The 20,110-nt window shown below is 33.6% G+C and overlaps 1 protein-coding gene across 1 annotated transcript in view; it reads right to left on the bottom strand.

Annotated features, from left to right (window-relative positions):
- The window catches only part of LOC113519325 (neuropeptide FF receptor 2-like), a 134,010-nt gene extending 118,104 nt beyond the window's left edge, over positions 1-15,906 (bottom strand). The window contains exon 1 of the mRNA XM_052894530.1: positions 15,299-15,906. Within this exon, the coding sequence (XP_052750490.1) occupies positions 15,299-15,513 (215 nt within the window). The 5' untranslated portion in view covers positions 15,514-15,906. The remainder of the gene's footprint in view (positions 1-15,298) is intronic.
- Positions 15,907-20,110: the final 4,204 nt, after the last annotated feature.

Below are 20,110 nucleotides of genomic sequence, written 5' to 3'. Positions count from 1 at the left end.
TTTATCAAAGACGGTTCGGAAAGCGAGGTAATCGCGTCGAAGTAATAAAGGGGAATCGAGAATCTGTTTTGGATGATTCTTGAAAGCAAGTTCTGAATTGGTGAAGATATGACGTAACGTTTTTACTTCATTGGGCAATTTTGATTTCTCAATATGATTGATGATATTTTTTTTTTCTAAATCAAAGATTAGCGATTCGCGTCGGCTTCACACAGATAGATAGAAGGATACATTAGTATTTTACACTGCTCGTAGCTGTATTTCGTGGCTTCGCATGCCTAGATCAGTAGATAAGTAGAAATATAATTTATTTGCATTGCACAAATAACAACAGACATAGATAGACATACACAAAACAAAGAGGTAAAAGATAAAACAAATAACTGACATAGCCGGAAAGATAAGCTGAAGTGGCAATGGGCTGGTTGGAAGAGAGGTTCTTGAGTGGCGACCTCGTACAGGCAAATACGGTGTAGGACGACCCCCTCACTAGATATTGACGACCTGAAATGTATTTCAGGGAGTCTGTGGATGCAAGTAGCTCAGGACCGTCTCTTATGGCAGTCTACAGTGGAGGCATATGTCCAGTAATGAACAGATTATGGCTGAAATGATGAACGAGTTAAAATGATTAAATTAACTAATTTAGTATACAGACGAACTGTACTTCGGATTAATCCTAATTCATGAAACTAAGACAGAGGCTTAGATTACATAGATAGACTGTACATAGAAATGCTTCGAAAAAAAGGGGCAACTGTTTCATACAATTTTGCGTGAATAATAATTATGAGTGATTCCTTTATACCTTCTATGTTTATTATGTCTTATAATTTCTGTATCTTTTTAATGTGTAAACGTTAATTTTATTTATTAAATAATACGTCAAGATATATGTTATGCATAAGTATATGGAACACTGATAAATAACACGAATCAGCTAATTTGACAGTTAGCTGACAAAAAGTTGACCCGTTTTTGAGGCTCGATGCTCTATGTATTTAATCTAAGGATAGAGGATATGGTTTGCCCATAATATAACTTTAATAATCAGAATTAGAACAACTTCGTTCTTGAAAAATAATTGTACCTTTATAGTACTTTTTGGGGCAAAGTTTTACTCGACTGCTAATTTAAAGTTGGTTATACGGAAATAGTGATTTACAACATAAACAGATTTGTGATTTACAACATAAACAGATGTCTAAATGTAACACAACCGGGGATTCATTGTTTAAATTCCTCAAATATGAACGGATTTGTGAAAACCGCAAAACCTTCAAACTTATTGTGGCGAATAAATCCAGCTAATTTCAAAATAGAGTTTAAATAATAGATAGTTTGTATAAATAATATGATTTTATATTTAGTTCGCTTTTGGGGTCAGCTTACAATCACACGTTGACCCATCGGAATCTTTTGTACTTTTCTATCGTATTTTATAATTTTATAGATCCTTTTTTTTATGCAGCTTAGAATGGCAAACAAGCTGACAGCCTACTTGATAGAAAGTGGTAACCGTCACCTATAGACATGAATAGTACTATGGACATAATAGAGTATACTGTTTCGCCCATGATACCTCACATTCGTCGCCATTCCTGAGGACTCTGGTGTTATTCCTCTGTACCCTGTAAATTCACTGCCATATCCCACCTTTCAAACCCAGACACAGCCATGCAAACACACTTGCTTCACGGTAGAAACGAATGTCTATATATATATATATATATATATTTGTGTATCTTTCATTCAAATCTTTTCAGTAGAATTTCAAAGTTTCATTCTTGAAATTAAAAATTGTACCATGGACAACAATACCCGGTTCTAAAAGTCGACATTTTTAAAGGAATTTTAATTGAAAACTGCATTCAGAGCTCCATTTACGTACAAAGCACTTAACTCTTCTATACGATATGGTATGGCATTAATATTATTGGATAGAAGTAGACACGACTGAAATTTTCAGATAAAGTCACCAGATTGTTAATTTGATTATGTCTGGTTGTATATAAAATTATCATCGTCATTTTTGAGCATACGCCTCCCCATAAACTGCCATAAGGGAGTGTTCCCTAAGACAGTCTATTGGGAAGATCTTGCCAGTAGTTGCAACACTTGACAGGCGGATTGGCAACCGGAATTTGGCTTATGGTGGTGTTTTAAAAGGGACACTAGTATTCATCCCTCGACCATAAAGTTCCCATGGTCGCCTCTTACTAGTTATGTATATGGTATATTCATAATCTCAGCAAAGCACAAATGAAAGTAAAATATGAGATGATTTATAAACCGTATACTTATTTATTTTTTTATTTAACACTTTATTGCATCAACATTACAGGATTTGTTGAACAATTTTTGATAGGTATAGTGTAGTACAAAAGGCGGTCTTTTTGCTAAGCAATCTCTTCTAGACAACCTTTGAGTAGAATAAATTAATGAATAAATAGGTAAATAATAGATCTGTAAAAATAATATAAAATAAATAAATATATATATAAATAATTTAACGTAATTGATTTTACTTTAAAGATATTTTTCATTTTATTGCCCTCGTATTGTTAACATGGCTTGAAGCAATTGTGTTGACATTGCTGTATTTCAGTTTGAAGAGTAGGATATGACAGTGAATTTACAGAGTACAGAGGAATAACACCTAAGTCCTCAAATGGAATCAAACGGGATGGCAATGTATGGAGAGAATAATGGGCGAAAGAGTATACTCTGTTATGTCCATAGTACTGCTCATGTCTATAGGCGACGGTTACCACTTTCCATCAGGTGGGCCATCAGCTTGTTTGTCATTCTAAGTTGCATAAAAAAAGTACAATTATTTATTATATCTAAAGTGATAAAATTTGTATGGGACTCATACTAAAGACTCATCTTCTACTATTAACACATTACTGCATACCAAATCTTATCATCAAAATAATCATTCACCTAAAAAAATATGCCATTGAAATAAGAAACGCATCTTTTTTGAAGTTATTTCAAAATAACGTTCCAAAATACTGCGCCGTCAGCGCCAAGCAACAAAGATACTTCAACATCTGCACAGAATGTGTGTGTACGTATGGGACCATACGTAGGCAAACACAGTATGAGCTGTAGGCAACCCTTACAGTGTTTGCTCGACCGTACCTGTCCCTTGTCAATACAACCCACATGAATAATATATGAAGGCAATATAGTTTTTGAATATAACAATATCTAAATTAAGAAAAGAAAGCCTTGTTCATTTTTCGCTCAGAAAGGATATTTTTTTATAATATTTACAGTGGCCAAAAGGTTTACGAAAAATAGTAAATGTTACATATAGATTGTCGTGTAGTACCGAAATTCTATTACCTGTTGGTGTCCTTTTTTTTTAATGGATAATAATGGGATGTTAACCCCACCCACGCAATCGATATACACCGGCGGGGCACCAGTGAAGGATAATAGGTGAGCATGAAGCAGGTCAGTTAGCCCATCGTGACGAATTCAACAAGAATTGTTCCGGTTTCGGTTCCACGAGGTTTCTCCCCGGTTTCCGGGGAGAAACCTCGTGGAGATCGACCTAATAGGGCATATTGCTAGTGGGGCTGTCAAACTCCATTTCTAACAGACCCTTTCCCACCTAGCGACCCATGGTATTGTTCATGACTATAAGCGACGGTTATCACTTTCCATAAGTTAGGTCGGCAGTTTCTTTGTAATTTTCAGTAAGTAATCTATCATAAAAAAAAAAGAAACTAATAAAAAAAACACATGATATAATATTTTATACATTCAAATTCAGTTTCAGCGCCGACATATTGAAATTTGGGAATTCAACGCGAAAGGGCGACCTTTAATTTATTCTGAATAATACCCATTGACGTGGGCTTTACAGATAATTCGAATAGGATTGATGGATGTCCGCTAAATTCGATCAAGCAATTATAATGGCGACCCCGATTGCTTGTAAACTATCAGAACTTTAGATATTGAACTAATCTGTGATAAAATTAATGAATAATCTAATACCACTGCTATTGTAACATTTATGTTATATATATTTTTTTTGATGGGTAAAAATGGTATGGTAACCCCGCCTGCGCTAACGGGATACGCTGGCGGAGCACCAGTGAAGGGTGATAGATGAGAATGAAAACAGGCCAGTTAGCCTATCATGATGAATTCATCAGAAATTATCCATGATAGTTTCCAGGGGGAACCGCGAGGAGGTCGACCTGGTAGGGTATATTGCTAGCAATGGGATTCTCAGTCTCCATTACTAACAATCCCTTTTCCCCCATTTATGTTATATTGCCATATGATATACTGGTATAGAAAGAGCCACCCCTTTCATTCCCATGGATGTGGTAAGAGGCGATTAAGGGAACTATTTGATAGTGGAATGGGCAGCAGCATTCTACTTAAAATATCACCAAACCCCAACTGTGGTTACCAATCTGCCTGCTAAGCATGGCAACTACTGGCAAAACTTCCCATGTTGGGAGGCCTATGTTCAGCAGTGGACAGTTAACGACTGATATAGTATTGTATAAATATTTCTTTAATAATAATTTTCTTTAATAAATATTCTTTCTTTCTTTCTTCCTTCCTTTCTCCCTTTCTCCCTTTCTTCCTTTCTTCATTTCTTTCTTTCTTTCTTTCTTACTTTCTTTTTCCTTTCTTTCTTTAATCCTTAGCTTTAATCGTACTTGTAATGTTTCTTGTGGCTCTTGAAGAGTTTTATGTGAGGAGTCCTATTAAAGCTACAGGTATCATTAAAAACTACATACAGTTTACACGTATCAACTAAAACCTACTCACTAATGCACTCTCTTAATAGCTATGATGGTGTAAACCGACCATTTAGGTAGATATATAGATAGATTGATGGACATTTTTTACTACAACACACCATATGTGAATGGCAAATACAGCACAGACTTACAACTAATAGGAATATGTATGTCTTTATTTTATATGTATTTACACGTGTATATATTATATATATAAATTGAAAGTGTGGTCCCGGCATAGAACAGGCAATCCCTTCTTTTCCCGTGGATGTCATAAGAGACGACTAAGAGAAGGCGAAGGATGGGCACAGCGTCCACCCTAAAAGATCTCCAAAGCCTCCTAGGAGGAGGCTTATATTCAGCAGTGGACAGTTAGGGGCTAATATGTTAATAATAATAATATACTTTATTATTCAGATTATAATTTGGTCCATTTTGTAAGTAACAATTTTCTTACAAATTATGTTAGAAAAAAAGAAAAACAAATTAATTTAATTTAAGCAATGCACTGAGATGTGAGCCAGGCGACTTGAACAGCATCTGAAGGAATTGCCCAATTATAGGCAAGTTACATTTCTCGCCTATTACTTTCAGAATGCTGTCAGTGCTTGTCCTAACCCTGTGTAGCAATAATGCAGTTCTCCTTCTCCTTATAGCGTAGTAATCATCTACGCGAGATTAAGCAAACATGCTAGAAGCGCTACAAAAGCGAGGTAGCCCCAACAGCACTCTAAAACTATTATTGAAAAGTCAGTTTCATTATCAGGTAGATACTTATATGTGTTTTTTTTTTATACAACTTAGAATGGCAAACAATCTGACGGCCCACCTGATGGAACGTGGTAACCGTCGCCTATAGACATGAGCAGTACTATGGACATAACAGAGTATACTGTTTCGCCCATGATATCCCCCATGCGTTGCCATTCCTGAGGACTCAGGTTTTATTCCTCTGTACCCAGTAAATTCGTACGAATACGTTGCATGATTCGGTTCGAGGACCTCCATTTGATTAGGCTCTTTGTGCATAACAAATTTCATGTTTTCAGATGTCAATATATCAAAAGAAAAAATGGAATCCTCATAACGAATTTGTTTTTTGGAATTTCTTTGTTTTTCCTTGTTTTTGTTTTTTATTACCAACTGTCGAAAAAGTGATAATTCTTTTATGAGTTTTACAGTGTAGTATAATAATATATATGTAGATATATAGTATCAGATTACAGCTGAAAATCAGTGCTTTGCTTTTAAGCAAAAGTATCACTGAGCTGTAGCCTTTTTGGGTCACTGCGACACACTTGGTGAAAACATATCTCCAGTATTCATTTTTTGTTTTATATGTTATATTTGAAAAAATGTAAATAATCAGATTGTATAATTTTACTTATTAATTTACGTGTGTCATAAATGGCTCAAATAAAGTGTTTGTCTATCTATCTATCTACCTATATATGTAAGATATTGTAAGAATGAAAATATTGTTACGATCAGTCTCAACTTTTATACGTACTACGCCAACACACAGACAATTTAAAATAAACATAAACATTTACATACCATAATCTACCGTCCAACAACGAAAACGATCGACGCTTTTTAAATAAATTTCAAACAAAATTTTATAGAGAGTATAGAAAGCAATTTAACATTTTGTGCGTATATATAATTATTATGGCAAGAACCCTAATATAAAACCGTCCGATTTATTCACAGGCTTCCAATATAGAGTGACATAAGCATGTGTAATATCGGTATCACTCCGATATCTATATATTGGGTGGTACTGATATGTATATATTACTTAATTTTTTTTTTATAACACAAGATTTACTGAAACTTTCTGTTGTTAAATTGTAAAGATGATTATATTATCATAAATCAACTTTACTATCTTATAATAATTCAAACTTATACGATTTTTTAAATAAAAACACTAACAACTAATTATAACTCGATGTGGTGCATAGTCTCCCAATGCACCATATCGAGGCAGCGTGGCATTATGCTGACAGCATTCATAAATGTATTAAAATATATATTTTTCTGTAAGAACAACTTGAATGACTTACGTGTAATTTAGTCGAGTTTCTGTTCCTTTGGATTGATGGTGGTAAAAAGGTTAACACATATTTCAATGTCGCCCATGTTAGTAGGATATCTATATTCATTTCGATATAAATATTTTTAAAAATATATTGCGTAATCGATATTTCAATAAATCTATTACTTGGTCAATATATAGATATCAAAACTATATATCATAGAATTTATATTTATTTTGATAAAAATATATAGGGTAATCGATATTTAATATATCCGTTATTTGGCCAATATATATATATATTGAAACTATATATAGTACATATTGCCCAGCCCTGACACAGAGTCAATGATCGTTCAACTCGCAAAGTTCACAGAACATTAATGAGAATGCGCAACCACGTAATTGAGCTTAGATGATATTTCATCCAGGTACAAAGATATTTTTAAAAGGTATTAAAACAAGGGACACATTGGAAAAAAGTTTACAGAAAACATTTCAATTAGCCATGGAAAAAGGTTTAAATGTTCATACATCCCTCTTTCCAGAACATTGTCCATTACCATCTTAGTGAAAAAAGAGCATATTCCTTTTTAAAAGGCCTGCAGCACACCTGCAAAACCTCTGATATTGCGGGTACTCATGGGGCAGCATTAGTCACTTGCCACCAGGTAAGCTACATGCTCTTGTGCCTTCTGTGTTATTAAAAATGGAAAACATATACAAAATAACAAAATGAAAGATTTGTATTGTTTTAATGTATATTGTAAATTTTACTTCTTTTTTTATGAATCTTGCAATGACAAACAAACAGATAACTCATGGTAGCAATAAAAAATATCAACAAATTCAAATAACAACATTTATATTTCATTTTCTTAATAAATAAAATAATATAAAAACATATCTTTTATTTCAGATATTATATATATCCATAGTTTACGTTACATTTACTTTATTACTATGATTTATTTTTAATATATATTAATTAGTATTAGAACTATTTAGAAATAAATAAAACACGAATCAATGAAACATAAATTAACTACAAATTAAAATTAAAATAAGAATTTATTACGTCAATTACAGTATCATTATATAATAATATTTAATTAAAATTACAAAGTAATTAGTAATTTATTATAAAATATAATTACAGTTTCTCATTCTGTCCATGAAATATTTCTCGTGGGCCTAATAAACATTTGTACAATGAACAATGTCGATATTTCGTTAAGTTAGTAAACCCTTGTTAAGAGCTATTAAATAAGTACAACGTTTTTAATTAGTACACGAAAATACCCAACTTTTAATTCCCCGTTGAATAGACAATTAAATGCGGGTAAATCCCCAGAAAGTTTTATTAAAAGCTTTTTTTTTTGTGTAACATATTTATTTTTCCATTGATTCAAGGTCTGTGCCTGTTTTAACGCACTTGTTGTTTTTTTACATTAAGCAAATTTTTTAATGATGTTTCTCATTATTTATGTATATATATATGTATATGTATGTATATATATTTATATATGTATGTGTATGTATATATATGTATATGTTTGGATGTATGTGTTTATTTATGTATGTGTATATGACTATGCTGTCACAGATATTATTTTTTACAAATCTATTTTTTTTTTAACGCGCCACCTACCTATTTATGCTTTAATTCCTTCTACCCAAAGGTTGTCTGGAAGAGATTGCTTAGCAATAAGACCGCCTTTTGTACTAAACTATACGTATTGAAAATTGTTTAACAAATCAACAAACAAGTGTGAAATAAATAAAAAAAAATATTCATTATTTCGGCCATTATCTGTCCATTGTTAAACTTAAGCCTCCCCCACAGACTGCCATAAGGAACAGGAGCATTCCTCATGGCGGTTTAGTATTGAGATTTTGCCAATAGTTGCCAAGCTTGGCAGGCAGGTTGTCAATTGTAATGGCTTATAATAATGTTTTTAAAGGGACGCTGTTACTTATCTCTCGGCCATTAAGTTCCCTTAGTCACCTCTTACGACATCGACGGGAAAGGAAGGGGGGGCCTATTCTATGCCAGGACCACATGGCAATTCTCTTCTCATTATTATGCCATGGTTTTGTCGTACTTAGTATGATAATACTCTTTTATAGACTTAAGCATATCATGTAGCGTCATCTAGTCCTAAACTAAGCGTTTTAAACGTTTTCGTTCATAATAAGTACTAGTTTTTTCCTGCGGCTGCGTTCGTTCTCTTCGTTCGATGAAATTTTCATTCCTTTATTTCACCAGAGGAAGACTTTATACAAAAGTCGATTGCTTGGGTACCTCTGTCCCATTCAGTGTTTCAATCGTGAAGCAGTTGTGTTTGCATGGTTGTGTTTCGTTTTGAAGGGTGGGATATGGCGTGAATTTACTGGGTACAGAGGAATAATACTTGAGTCCTCAGGAATGGCAACGCATGGGGAATATCATGGGCGAAACAGTATACTCTGTTACGTCCATGGTACTGCTCATGTCTATAGGCGACGGTTACCACTTTCCATCAGGTGGGCCGTCAGCTTGTTTGCCATTCTAAGTTGTATAAAAAAAACCTATTTGCAAAATTTTAAGATTTTAAATCAAACAATTTCGGCTGAGCATTGATATATAGGTCAGTCATTCAGTCATGCAGCCTACTCTTTTAAATACATATATAGATAAACAACGTCATTTTAAATTAAACAGCTTTGTTTACCTGATTAAATGTTACAGTAACGTTAAAGTAGGCTGGTTTTTGTTTATATTTCTAATTCCATAACGAGACCGAATGATAAACACGGGACCTTCATAATTTTGTTATGGTAAAACTCCGTTTGTCTTCAGCCGACCTTGAACAATTGTGTCCAAACTTCATGATGATTCATAGGAAAACGTAAATATGGTGACCCTCATACAGTTATATGAAGGGTATAAAGTTTATGGATGTTTGTCAACTCTGCTCCTTCATATTAAAGTGTGTATAATATAATAGTTTGCCGTGTGGTCCCGGCATAGAATAGGCCACCCCTTCCTATCCCTTGGGTGGCGTAAAAGACGAGTAAAGAAGGGCAAGGGATGGGCAGTAGCGTTCAGAACTATTTTTATTTTTTATACAACTTAGAATGGCAAACAAGCAGACGGCCCACCTGATGGAAAGTGGTAACCGTCGCCTATAGACATGAGCAGTACCATGGACATAACAGAGTATACTGTTTCGTCCACGATACCCCCCATACGTTGCCATTCCTGAGAACTCAGGTGTTATTCCTCTGTACCCAGTAAATTCATGCCGAATTCCACCCTTCAAACTGAAACACAGCCATTCAAACACAATTGCTTCACGGTTGAAACACGAATGGGACAGAGGTACCCAAGCAATCGACTTTTGTACAGTCTCCCTCTGAGAGTAGAAATATACATTTATATTATTGCATACATTTTATATCTATATATATTTAAAATAACAAAACTTTCGTCGTGCCTCCAATCAAACTGTTTACAACTACTTCTCTCCATCCAAAGGTTGCCTGGAAGAGATCGCGTTTAGCGACAAGGTCGTCCATTGTTTTCTCACTGTGAACATTTCTTGTAATTGTTTATATTTATAATAAGTCTACTACTGTAATCTTTTGGAGGATACAATAAAGAGTATCTATCTATCTATCTATCTATCGATTCAATGTAAATGACGTACAACTAATAAAATACACGTAGACAATACCATTCTAGATTTAGTTACAATTGGAACTAGATATTTACCTAATTGACAATTCCCGCTGTGTCTCTAAATTAAAGTAGGATTCATTTGTGTTTTACGATCAGCAAACATCTTGTTAGCAATGTCTTGAAGGGAAAATAGAATTTGTAAACTTGTATCTGGAAATGAAATATAGTAAATAGGTCGTCTATTTTAATTTGTACAATTAGTCTTAACAAGTATAGTTTGAGACGTTCTCAATTACGATAGAAGGGGGGAAAGGGATTGTTAGTAATAGGGAGGTTAGTCCCCATAGCGAACAATATACCCTATCAGGTCGACCTCCACGCGGTTCCCCCTGGAAACCATCATGTTTAATTCTTGTCGAATTCATCATGGTGGGCCAACTCATCTGCATTCTTTCTCACCTATCATCTTCCACTGTTGCCTCGTCGGTGTATACCGATAGCGCGGGCGGGGTTACTATTCCATTTTCACCCATTAAAAAAAATAGCGATAGGAATGTGTAAGTGAGTTTGTTATTACCTCTTAATGCTTTAACGCTTGGACCATCAACATCATCATCATCATCATCATATCAGCCTTTAAATTGTCCACTGCTGAACATCTTGTGAGTTTTTTCCAATAGTTGCCACGCTTGGCTGACAATTTTTTCAATATGAATTCCTTTTATTAGAATTATCGCGTATTTATATTTATATCATACATTATCTTATTATAATTTATTTTTTATTTTTTGTCTCATTTGTGTTTCTACATTTTTTTTTATTCAACTTAGCCTAACTTAACGTCGCCTATAGACATGAGTAGTACCATGAACATAACAGAGTATCCTGTTTCGCCCATGATACTCCCCCATGCGTTGCCATTCCTGATGACTCAGGTGAATCATCCAATACATATTTACCTTTTTATTTAACTTTTCTGTTACATGATTGCGTTTATTTATTTATTTATAGCAAAACAACAGATAACAAATTGATACATTAATAAAATAAATATTACATAAAACAGCATTAAATTTGCACTCCAATGACTGCTCAGCATAACATTCGATTTTAGAAACATTAAAAGAATGACGGCTACAAATTTAAAGTAACAAATTGGCAGGCTTAATATAACGTTGCAAGGATTGTTGGAAAATATCAAGGTTATACAAACATTGTTATATTTTCTGCACAGTTTGATTTTAACTGAGAGCATTTTTGCCAATGGCACAGAAATACAAATATCAACTGACGTATTTTTCAATCTCTTTGAATGCCGGTTGCCTTACGTAGGCGTAAAACGCATCAAGCCCGTATAGATGATGGATGCGGATTCAAGTTATTTGGCGGGCTTAATGGATTCTAATGGTGAGTTACTTTTCAATTTATTGTGTATACAAACGCAAAGGGCGTCACAGGATGTTCTGTGAAGCTTATAAAACACCATAGATAACATCGCCTGTACACAAGTTTATGTCTGATAGCTACGTTAGACCGACCCGTGTTCTTTTTGTATTGGACATTGGGTTCGCACTTGATTATCTCATGAAATGAAGTGATGGCAAGGCCTAAGTTGAAACGCCCCTTATCTAAAAGATACTTATAAATTTAATAATAAAATTACTTTGAAAGTTTTAATTCTTTATCAAAATTTACCACCTGATGAAAACTGAGGGTCTACCATGAAATTTTTTCCGAAATTTCGGGTCCGAACGAAACACAAATTTAATATTAAAATTACATGATACATACCGTTTAAAAATATTAACAATGCTAAAATATCGTTCCCCTAGTCTTTTATGGTAGGATTATTGGACAATCAAAGGATTAGGGGGGAAAGGGATTGTTAGTAATGGAGGCTGAAAATCCCATTGCTAGCAATATACCCAACCAGGTTGACCTCCTCGCGGTTCCCCCTGGAAACTATCATGGTTAATTCCAGATGAATTCATCATGATGGGCTAACTGGCCTGTTTTCATCCTCATCGATCACCATTCACTGGTGCCCCGCCAGCGTATCCCGTTAGCGCAGGCGGGGTTACCATTCCATTTTCATCCAATAAACAACAAAATCAAAGGATTACTTTAGGTATTTTTATACACTAACACATAGCTTTTAACACAGCGAAATATGGCTAATCTCTAATAATCCCACACAGCAACAAGCATTTCTTAGTATCAATATGTTATTACATGGAAATGAACTTAATTATGTAATTACCCAGTTACTATGATTAGTAATGTCTCGTTACAACTACATCACGATGATATTAAATTAGAAGATAGCCAAGATTTTCCAAGTAATTTCAAAAGATGCCTAATGAAATAATGACATCACGACCCGAATAATTCGAATAACATTAGAATGGTATTATTAATATGGCCATGTGGTCCCGGCGTAAAATAGGCTATCCCTTCCTTTACCGTGGGTGTCGTAGTCGCCACTAATGGAGGACGAGAGATTTGCAGCACCGTCCGTTTTACCAGAGGGAGACTTTGTACAAAAGTCGATTGCTTGAGTACCTCCGTCCCATTCGTGTTTCAACCGTGAAGCAGTTGTGTTTGCATGGCTGTGTTTCGATTTGAAGGGTGGAATATGGCGTGAATTTACTGGGTACAAAGGAAAAATACCTGAGTCCTCAGGAATGGCAACGCATGGGGGTATCATAGGCGAAACAGTATACTCTGTTATGTCCATGGTACTGCTCATGTCTATAGGCGACGGTTACCATTTTCTAACTTTAAACTAAATAGTCAAGGGATGGGCAGCAGCGTCCTTATTTTTTTTTTATGGGTTAAAATGGTATGGTAACCCCGCCTGCGCTAACGGGATTCGTTGGCGGAGCACCAGTGAAGGGTGATAGATGAGAATAAAAACAGGCCAGTTAGCCCATCATGATGAATTCATCAGGAATTAACCATGATAGTTTCCAGGGGGAACCGCGAGGAGGTCGACCTGGTTGGGTATATTGCTAGCAATGGGATTCTCAGTTTCCATTACTAACAATCCCTTTTCCCTCTGCAGCGTCCTTATTTAAACATCATCAAAACCTAACTGCGGTTGCTGATCCACCTGCCAAGCGTGGCAACTACTAGCAAAACCCCCCAAGGGGAGGCTTATGTTCAGCAGTGGACGGTTAAAGGTTGGTATGATGACGATTTTTAATAATTAAACTATTTATTACGTAGCTTCATTAAATTTCGTCTATCCAAATAAGAACTATTTCTCGCGGCTTTGTCCGCATAGATACCTGCAATTGTCTCTCGCGCCCATGAGATTTCCATTCCGGGAAAACCTTTTGAATCTTTGTTTAAAGTATGGGATTTCCTGAAATCCCTTTGCAGAACACATATCTTGAAATCCGTCAGTTTCTATTGCACGTTAGTTTGTCAGGCATTAAGTTTCTACCTTTTAACCGACTTGAAAAAGGAAGTTCTAAATTAAGTTGTATTTTTCTGTTTCCTCATAACTCCTTCAGTTATAGACCGATTAGAAAAAATCTTTTTTTATTTAAAAAGATATATACTCGTAGATTATTTTAATGTTTTTTTTTCTTTTTTTTTACGCAACTTAGAATGGCTAACAAGGTGACGACCCATCTGATGGAAAGTGGTAACCGTCGTCTGTATACATGAACAGCACCATGGACATAACAGAGTATACTGTTTCGCCCATAATACCTCCTATGCGTTGCCATTCCTGAGGACTAAGGTATTATTTCTCTGTACCCTGTGAATTCACTGTCATATAATAATCGCCCACCCTTCAAACTAAAAAACAGTCATGCAACAACTACTTTACGGTAAAAACACGAATAGGACAGAGGTGCCCAAGCAAACGACTTTACTACAAAATCTCCCTCTGGTAAATTCTGAACATGAAAGAAATTAATCAATCAATAATTTATTTGTATAAACATATGTACAAATAGATATTATTATTTACAATTATAGAACGCTATTTTTTCCCCCATAATTGGACATATAAATTGTTATATAACATTTATTATTTTATTAATAAATTTATTTGTTTATTTATTTAAGGAACACCAACAGCATATTGCATTATAACATGTAGGTATAACAAACATTAAATATAATACAATATTAAAACACAATACATATAAATTAAATTAATTACATTATATTTGTATGTCAAATGTATCAGTAATATATAAATATATCAATATTTTAAAAATGTAAAAAAAATTATCTACATTTTTGGAATTAAATAATAAATCTGTCAGGAAGGTGTACAAGTCATAAGTAAATTTATTTATTAAAATTCAGCGTAATTTGGATTTAAAATCTGTTATAGGTAATTGTTTTATCTGCTAGTTTGTTGTAAGTTTTTGGGGCCATATTGAATATACACTTTTATCTTGAAGTAGTGTGACGTTATATTTTTTGTAAATTATTTTTCTTATGAGCCAAATGTTGTGAATAATACCACAAAACAGGAAACAAATATAAAAAAAGAAAGTGAAAAACACTGTAATAGTTAAAGTAGATTTGAAGAAAGATTCAATATTTATAAATAAAGGGGTTTGGCTTTGTTTCTAGCATTAAGAGATCGCTTAGTAAAATTCGTCGGCTTATAAATAGATTTATCAATCACGTATTTGTTATCCGTATAAGAAGACATGAGCGGAAAGTTTCCAAAGTATTTCATATCTCACTCGAATAAAAATTGGCACGAATCAATTTCGGTACAGTTCATTTAACGGTCATGACCTTAAACTTTAAACCTACGTATATTTCTAAAACGTCACTTACCTCTTGGTGTAGTTACATTTAACAGCGACAATTATCAACAGTATATTGGCCACGAGTGACAACAATATTATAGGAACGTACAAAGTTATCAAAACATTTTCCGGCTGAAAAAATATGTCCAATTCACTGCCGAACTGAAATGTCGCGTTGAAACCACCACTTATATTTATACCCTGCAATGGGGTGAAATCCTTTGACGTTGCATTTGAAAACATTGTTTTAAATTTCAATCATTTTTTTCACTTATTGTCTTTTCTCACATTCACTTCAATATTGCACTGTTGATTGCACATTCCACATTTGTATTTACAATTCTTAAAACATATATTTGTGAAGTTATCCAATTTTATTTTTAAGTTTTTTTTTATGTACACATAAATGTTATTCATAATTACTTATTTACAATTATACAGTTTCAACTTTTTCCCAACACCAACTCAAATCGAACTAAACTTAATTAGTGACATAACTCCTTCAATTTGCACTACTTAATTCTCACACACCGCGAATCATTCACAATAAACGTAAAACACTCGAAATATTTTCGTAACATTCTTTACACGTGCAAATTTTTATGTCTAACAAACTTGCAGGCGACTGCCGCTAATAAAGCTTCGGATCTCACTGAATGGCCACATCTTTTACCGTAAAGACGAAAAGCATGCGCAAAGGAAATGAACGTGACAGCACGCCGATCCGTGAATGGAATGGTGTAGTGTATTTTCCATAATAAATCATACATATGATTATTTACACGAAAAGTTTTTTTTAAATATTTTATTATATATAAATCAAGCGGTATTTTATTAGTGTTGGTATAAATCATTTGTCGTTCTAATAATAGTTGAGGTGTTGATATTAAACTATGGATATATGTCGGTGCTGTAAATTTTCTAAAAATAATTAATATCAGATGCAAAGCGTTTCTATTGGACGATCGCACCGGGCCTCGTCGCGGTTACTGGTGACCCAAGAGTTGGTAGAATAAGTTTAAAAATCCAAAGAGGTAATGCTGCCATCTTGGATCTAAGACATTTTGCTGATGTTTATTTATTTATTCCATTATTTATTTATTTATTCGTTTGTTTCTTTGTTTAGACATATCCACAATACAAAAACATACATTTTCAAATTTCAAATCGCGTCTGAAGAATTATTACCTCTCACAATGCCGATATACGTACTTATTATATTTGTGTATTATATATATATATATATATATATATATATATATATATATATATATATATATATATATATATACATTGTAATAAGTTAATTTTAATGATGGTAAATAAAAAAAAAGTTAATTAATTAATATAAATTTTTATTTGGATTATTCATCCAATAAACAAACATTAGAAAAATATAACGCATCATTTGCTAAGTAAACGCTATTTACGTATATTTGCTAAGTAAGCTATTTACATACGAATCAAGATTAAAAATAGACATTACATGAAAATAATTTAAAAAATTTCTACAAAATATTATATTGAGGTAATATGTGTTATTTCAAAAATTTGTAATTCTTTGAAAGTTGACTTAAATTTATTTAATCAATCATGTACATATAAATAAAAAAATAATACCCAATTATTACAAAATTAAAATATTATAAATGAAAGTATTATATAAAATTATATATATATATATATATATATATATATATATATATATATATATATATATATATATATATATATATATGTGTGTGTGATTGCCACATTCAATTTGGTATCAATATTATTGACGTAGTCTCGTATCTTGAAGCTAGTCGTGGGTATAATGTCTAGATTAGAAATGGTCTGGTAAGCCGGGTCATGACGCTCCTCACGTAATAATAATAAATATTTTTGATAATAGCCATTTTTTATACAAACTACCGCCCAGTTCGGAATGCGATTTCAGCCGAGAAGCTGAAAAGCGACGAGCAAGCTTTTTTCAAATATAACTGAAGTTTATAACAAAAAAAATATGAATGGATAAAACGACTACCGCATATTTCGTATTTATAATGATAAAGAAAATAATAAGCTACCAAGCTACAATCAATCACAGTATTCTCGAACAGACCTACTAGAAGCACTCGTTCACGAGTATGACGGACGAGTCAGTCATCGTTGTGTTCAATCATATTATAGGGAGCCCAGCGACCCGACCCGTCACGCCGCCATATTGTAATCAAACATAACGATGTTTGGCTCATCCGTCATACTTGTGGACGCATGTTTCTAGTAGAGATTGAACAATTCGACAATACTACTATTGATTATAAAGATTTTATCAATATGATACTTGTAAAAATTGCATTACCTTGTCAATTTCAACTTTCTTTCCAAAATAAAAAATAAAAACACTAAATTTCTTGCTCGTGTGTCTCAGCTGAATTTGCAAAATTAAATTCCCAACGAAGTGTAATTAATTTGAACAAATATTTTATTATTATTATTATTATTTCAGCCATTAACTGTCCACTGCTGGACATAAGCCTTCCCCATAAGGAGTGCTTTGTCAGTAGTTGCTACGCTTGGCAGGCAGGTTGACAACCGCAGTTAGGCTTTTAAAGATGTTTTAAGAGGGACGCTTCTGGCCAATCTTCGCCCTCCCTTAGTCGCCTCTTTCGACACCCACGTTTCAATATTTATAAATATTAACTTACAATAATATATAATTCTTATCTATATATAGAAGATTTTTTTTCTTATACAACTTAGAATGGCAAACAAGCTGACGGCCCACCTGATGGAAAGTAGTAACCGTCGCCCACAGACATAAGCAGCACCATGGACACAACAGAGTATACTGTTTCGCCCATAATACCCCGCATGCTTTACCATCCCTGAGGACTCAGGTGTTATTCCTCTGTACCCTGAAAATTCACGCCATATCCCACCCTTCAAACCGAAACACAGCCATGCAAACACAACCGCTTCACGGTAGAAACATGAATGGGATAGAGGTACCCAAGCAATCGACTTTTGTACAAAGTCTCCCTCTGGTAATATATACTGGATACACTTTATGGACAACTCTTTATCGTATCGAGCTGTCCAGTTATGGAACAAACTCCCTTCCCACATACAAGAGAGTCCCTCTATTACCTCTTTCAAGAAGAGGTTGAAAGCTTATTTTCTTTCCCTTGAGTAATATTTTTTTTTTATATTTTTCTAACTGAACTGTCAAATCTTAAAATTATTAAACGAAATTTCTAATGTAAGTAGTATATTAATTTATTTTAATATTTATTATATAAGTAGGTAGGTATTATATGTATTTATAGTGTATGTATTTATGTAGTATTTTATTATATATTTTAATATTTTATTTAACTGTATATTTGTTTATGTATTAATAGTTGTAGCACTTCAGCTGCCCGCTAACGAAATGCTTTCTCACTGTACTGGGTTGACTGGAAGAGATCTCTGTCAAAGATAAGTCCACCCTTGCTCACAACATTTATAAATATATTATTTTATATGTAACTTACAAGTGCAATAAAGGATATATATTGTATTTTATAGAAATAAAAGCTAAATTATTACATAAGAACATTTCCCGTTACAATGTGCCACTTTCCATCAGGTGAGTCATAACAAACTAATGGGCTAGCCGATGGAAAGTCAGAACCGTTACGTTAAAAAAATAACATTATTGTACATTTCACAAATATACTGTGACTCCCATGTCGTTCTTCGGGCATTGCAATGAAGATGTTAAAAAGATTTACAAGCTATTTGGCGACCTTAATGATTTTGCATCAACGTAAATTCGATCCTCGCACAACACAAACTTCTGTTATTATGAGTATATTATTTTATACAATAAATATTAAAAAAATGGAAATAAAATTCCAACAAGAACTTGAGATATATTTAATGTCGCTTGATTATTACTGATAATAATGATTATAAAATTGTCATCATTGTATTTATATATATAATACACAAATATAATAAGTACGTACATCAGCATTGTGAGAGGTAATAATTCTTCAGGCGCAATTTGAAATTTGAAAATGTATGTATTTATATAATGGACATGTCTCAATAAACAAACAAATTATTAAATAAATAAATATTGAAATAAATAAATAAACATCTGCGAAATGTTTTGTAGCCGATTTAATTATTAACATTTTCATTAAGGGCTGCTAAAACAGAGTATATGTTAAAGTGATATACATATATATTCTCCCTCGTTCCAAACATGTACACAGCAAGTATATTACAGAGATAATATATTCTCTTTACACTATACTATTTGGTTGTACAGTTTACGTGTAAGATAATTTTAGAGTACCACAGGGAGATCTATGTTTCAAACGGTAAATTAAACATGACATTAGTGGGAGTTCGTTATTATTATCCTGTGTCATGACAAGGCATGTCATTGAGTATTACGTATATATAGGATAGGTTTTTTTTTTATACAACTTAGAATGGCAAACAAGCTAACGGCCCACCTGATGTAAAGTTGTAATCGTCGCCTATAGACATGAGCAGTAGCATGGACATAACAGAGTATACTGTTTCGCCCGTGATACCCCCCGTGCGTTGCCATTCCTGAGGACTCAGGTGTTATTCCTCTGTACCCAGTAAATTCACGCCATATCCCACCATTCAAACCGAAACACAGCCATGCAAACACAACTGCTTCACCGTAGAAACACGAATGGGACAGAGGTACTCAAGCAATCGACTTTTGTACAAAGTCTCCCTCTGGTGGGAGTTCAAGTTACAAGAGTACAAGTTCAATAAAGAATATAATCATTTTACGTGATTTTAATTTGTGTTCATTCTATGGCAAAAC

The sequence above is a fragment of the Galleria mellonella genome, unplaced genomic scaffold (assembly GCF_026898425.1).
Source record: "Galleria mellonella isolate WM207_F2 unplaced genomic scaffold, CSIRO_AGI_GalMel_v1 utg213, whole genome shotgun sequence".
Classification (NCBI taxonomy): Eukaryota; Metazoa; Arthropoda; class Insecta; order Lepidoptera; family Pyralidae; genus Galleria; species Galleria mellonella.
The sequence above is the reverse complement of the archived record's forward strand: the minus strand, read 5'-3'. Positions and strand labels throughout refer to the sequence as shown.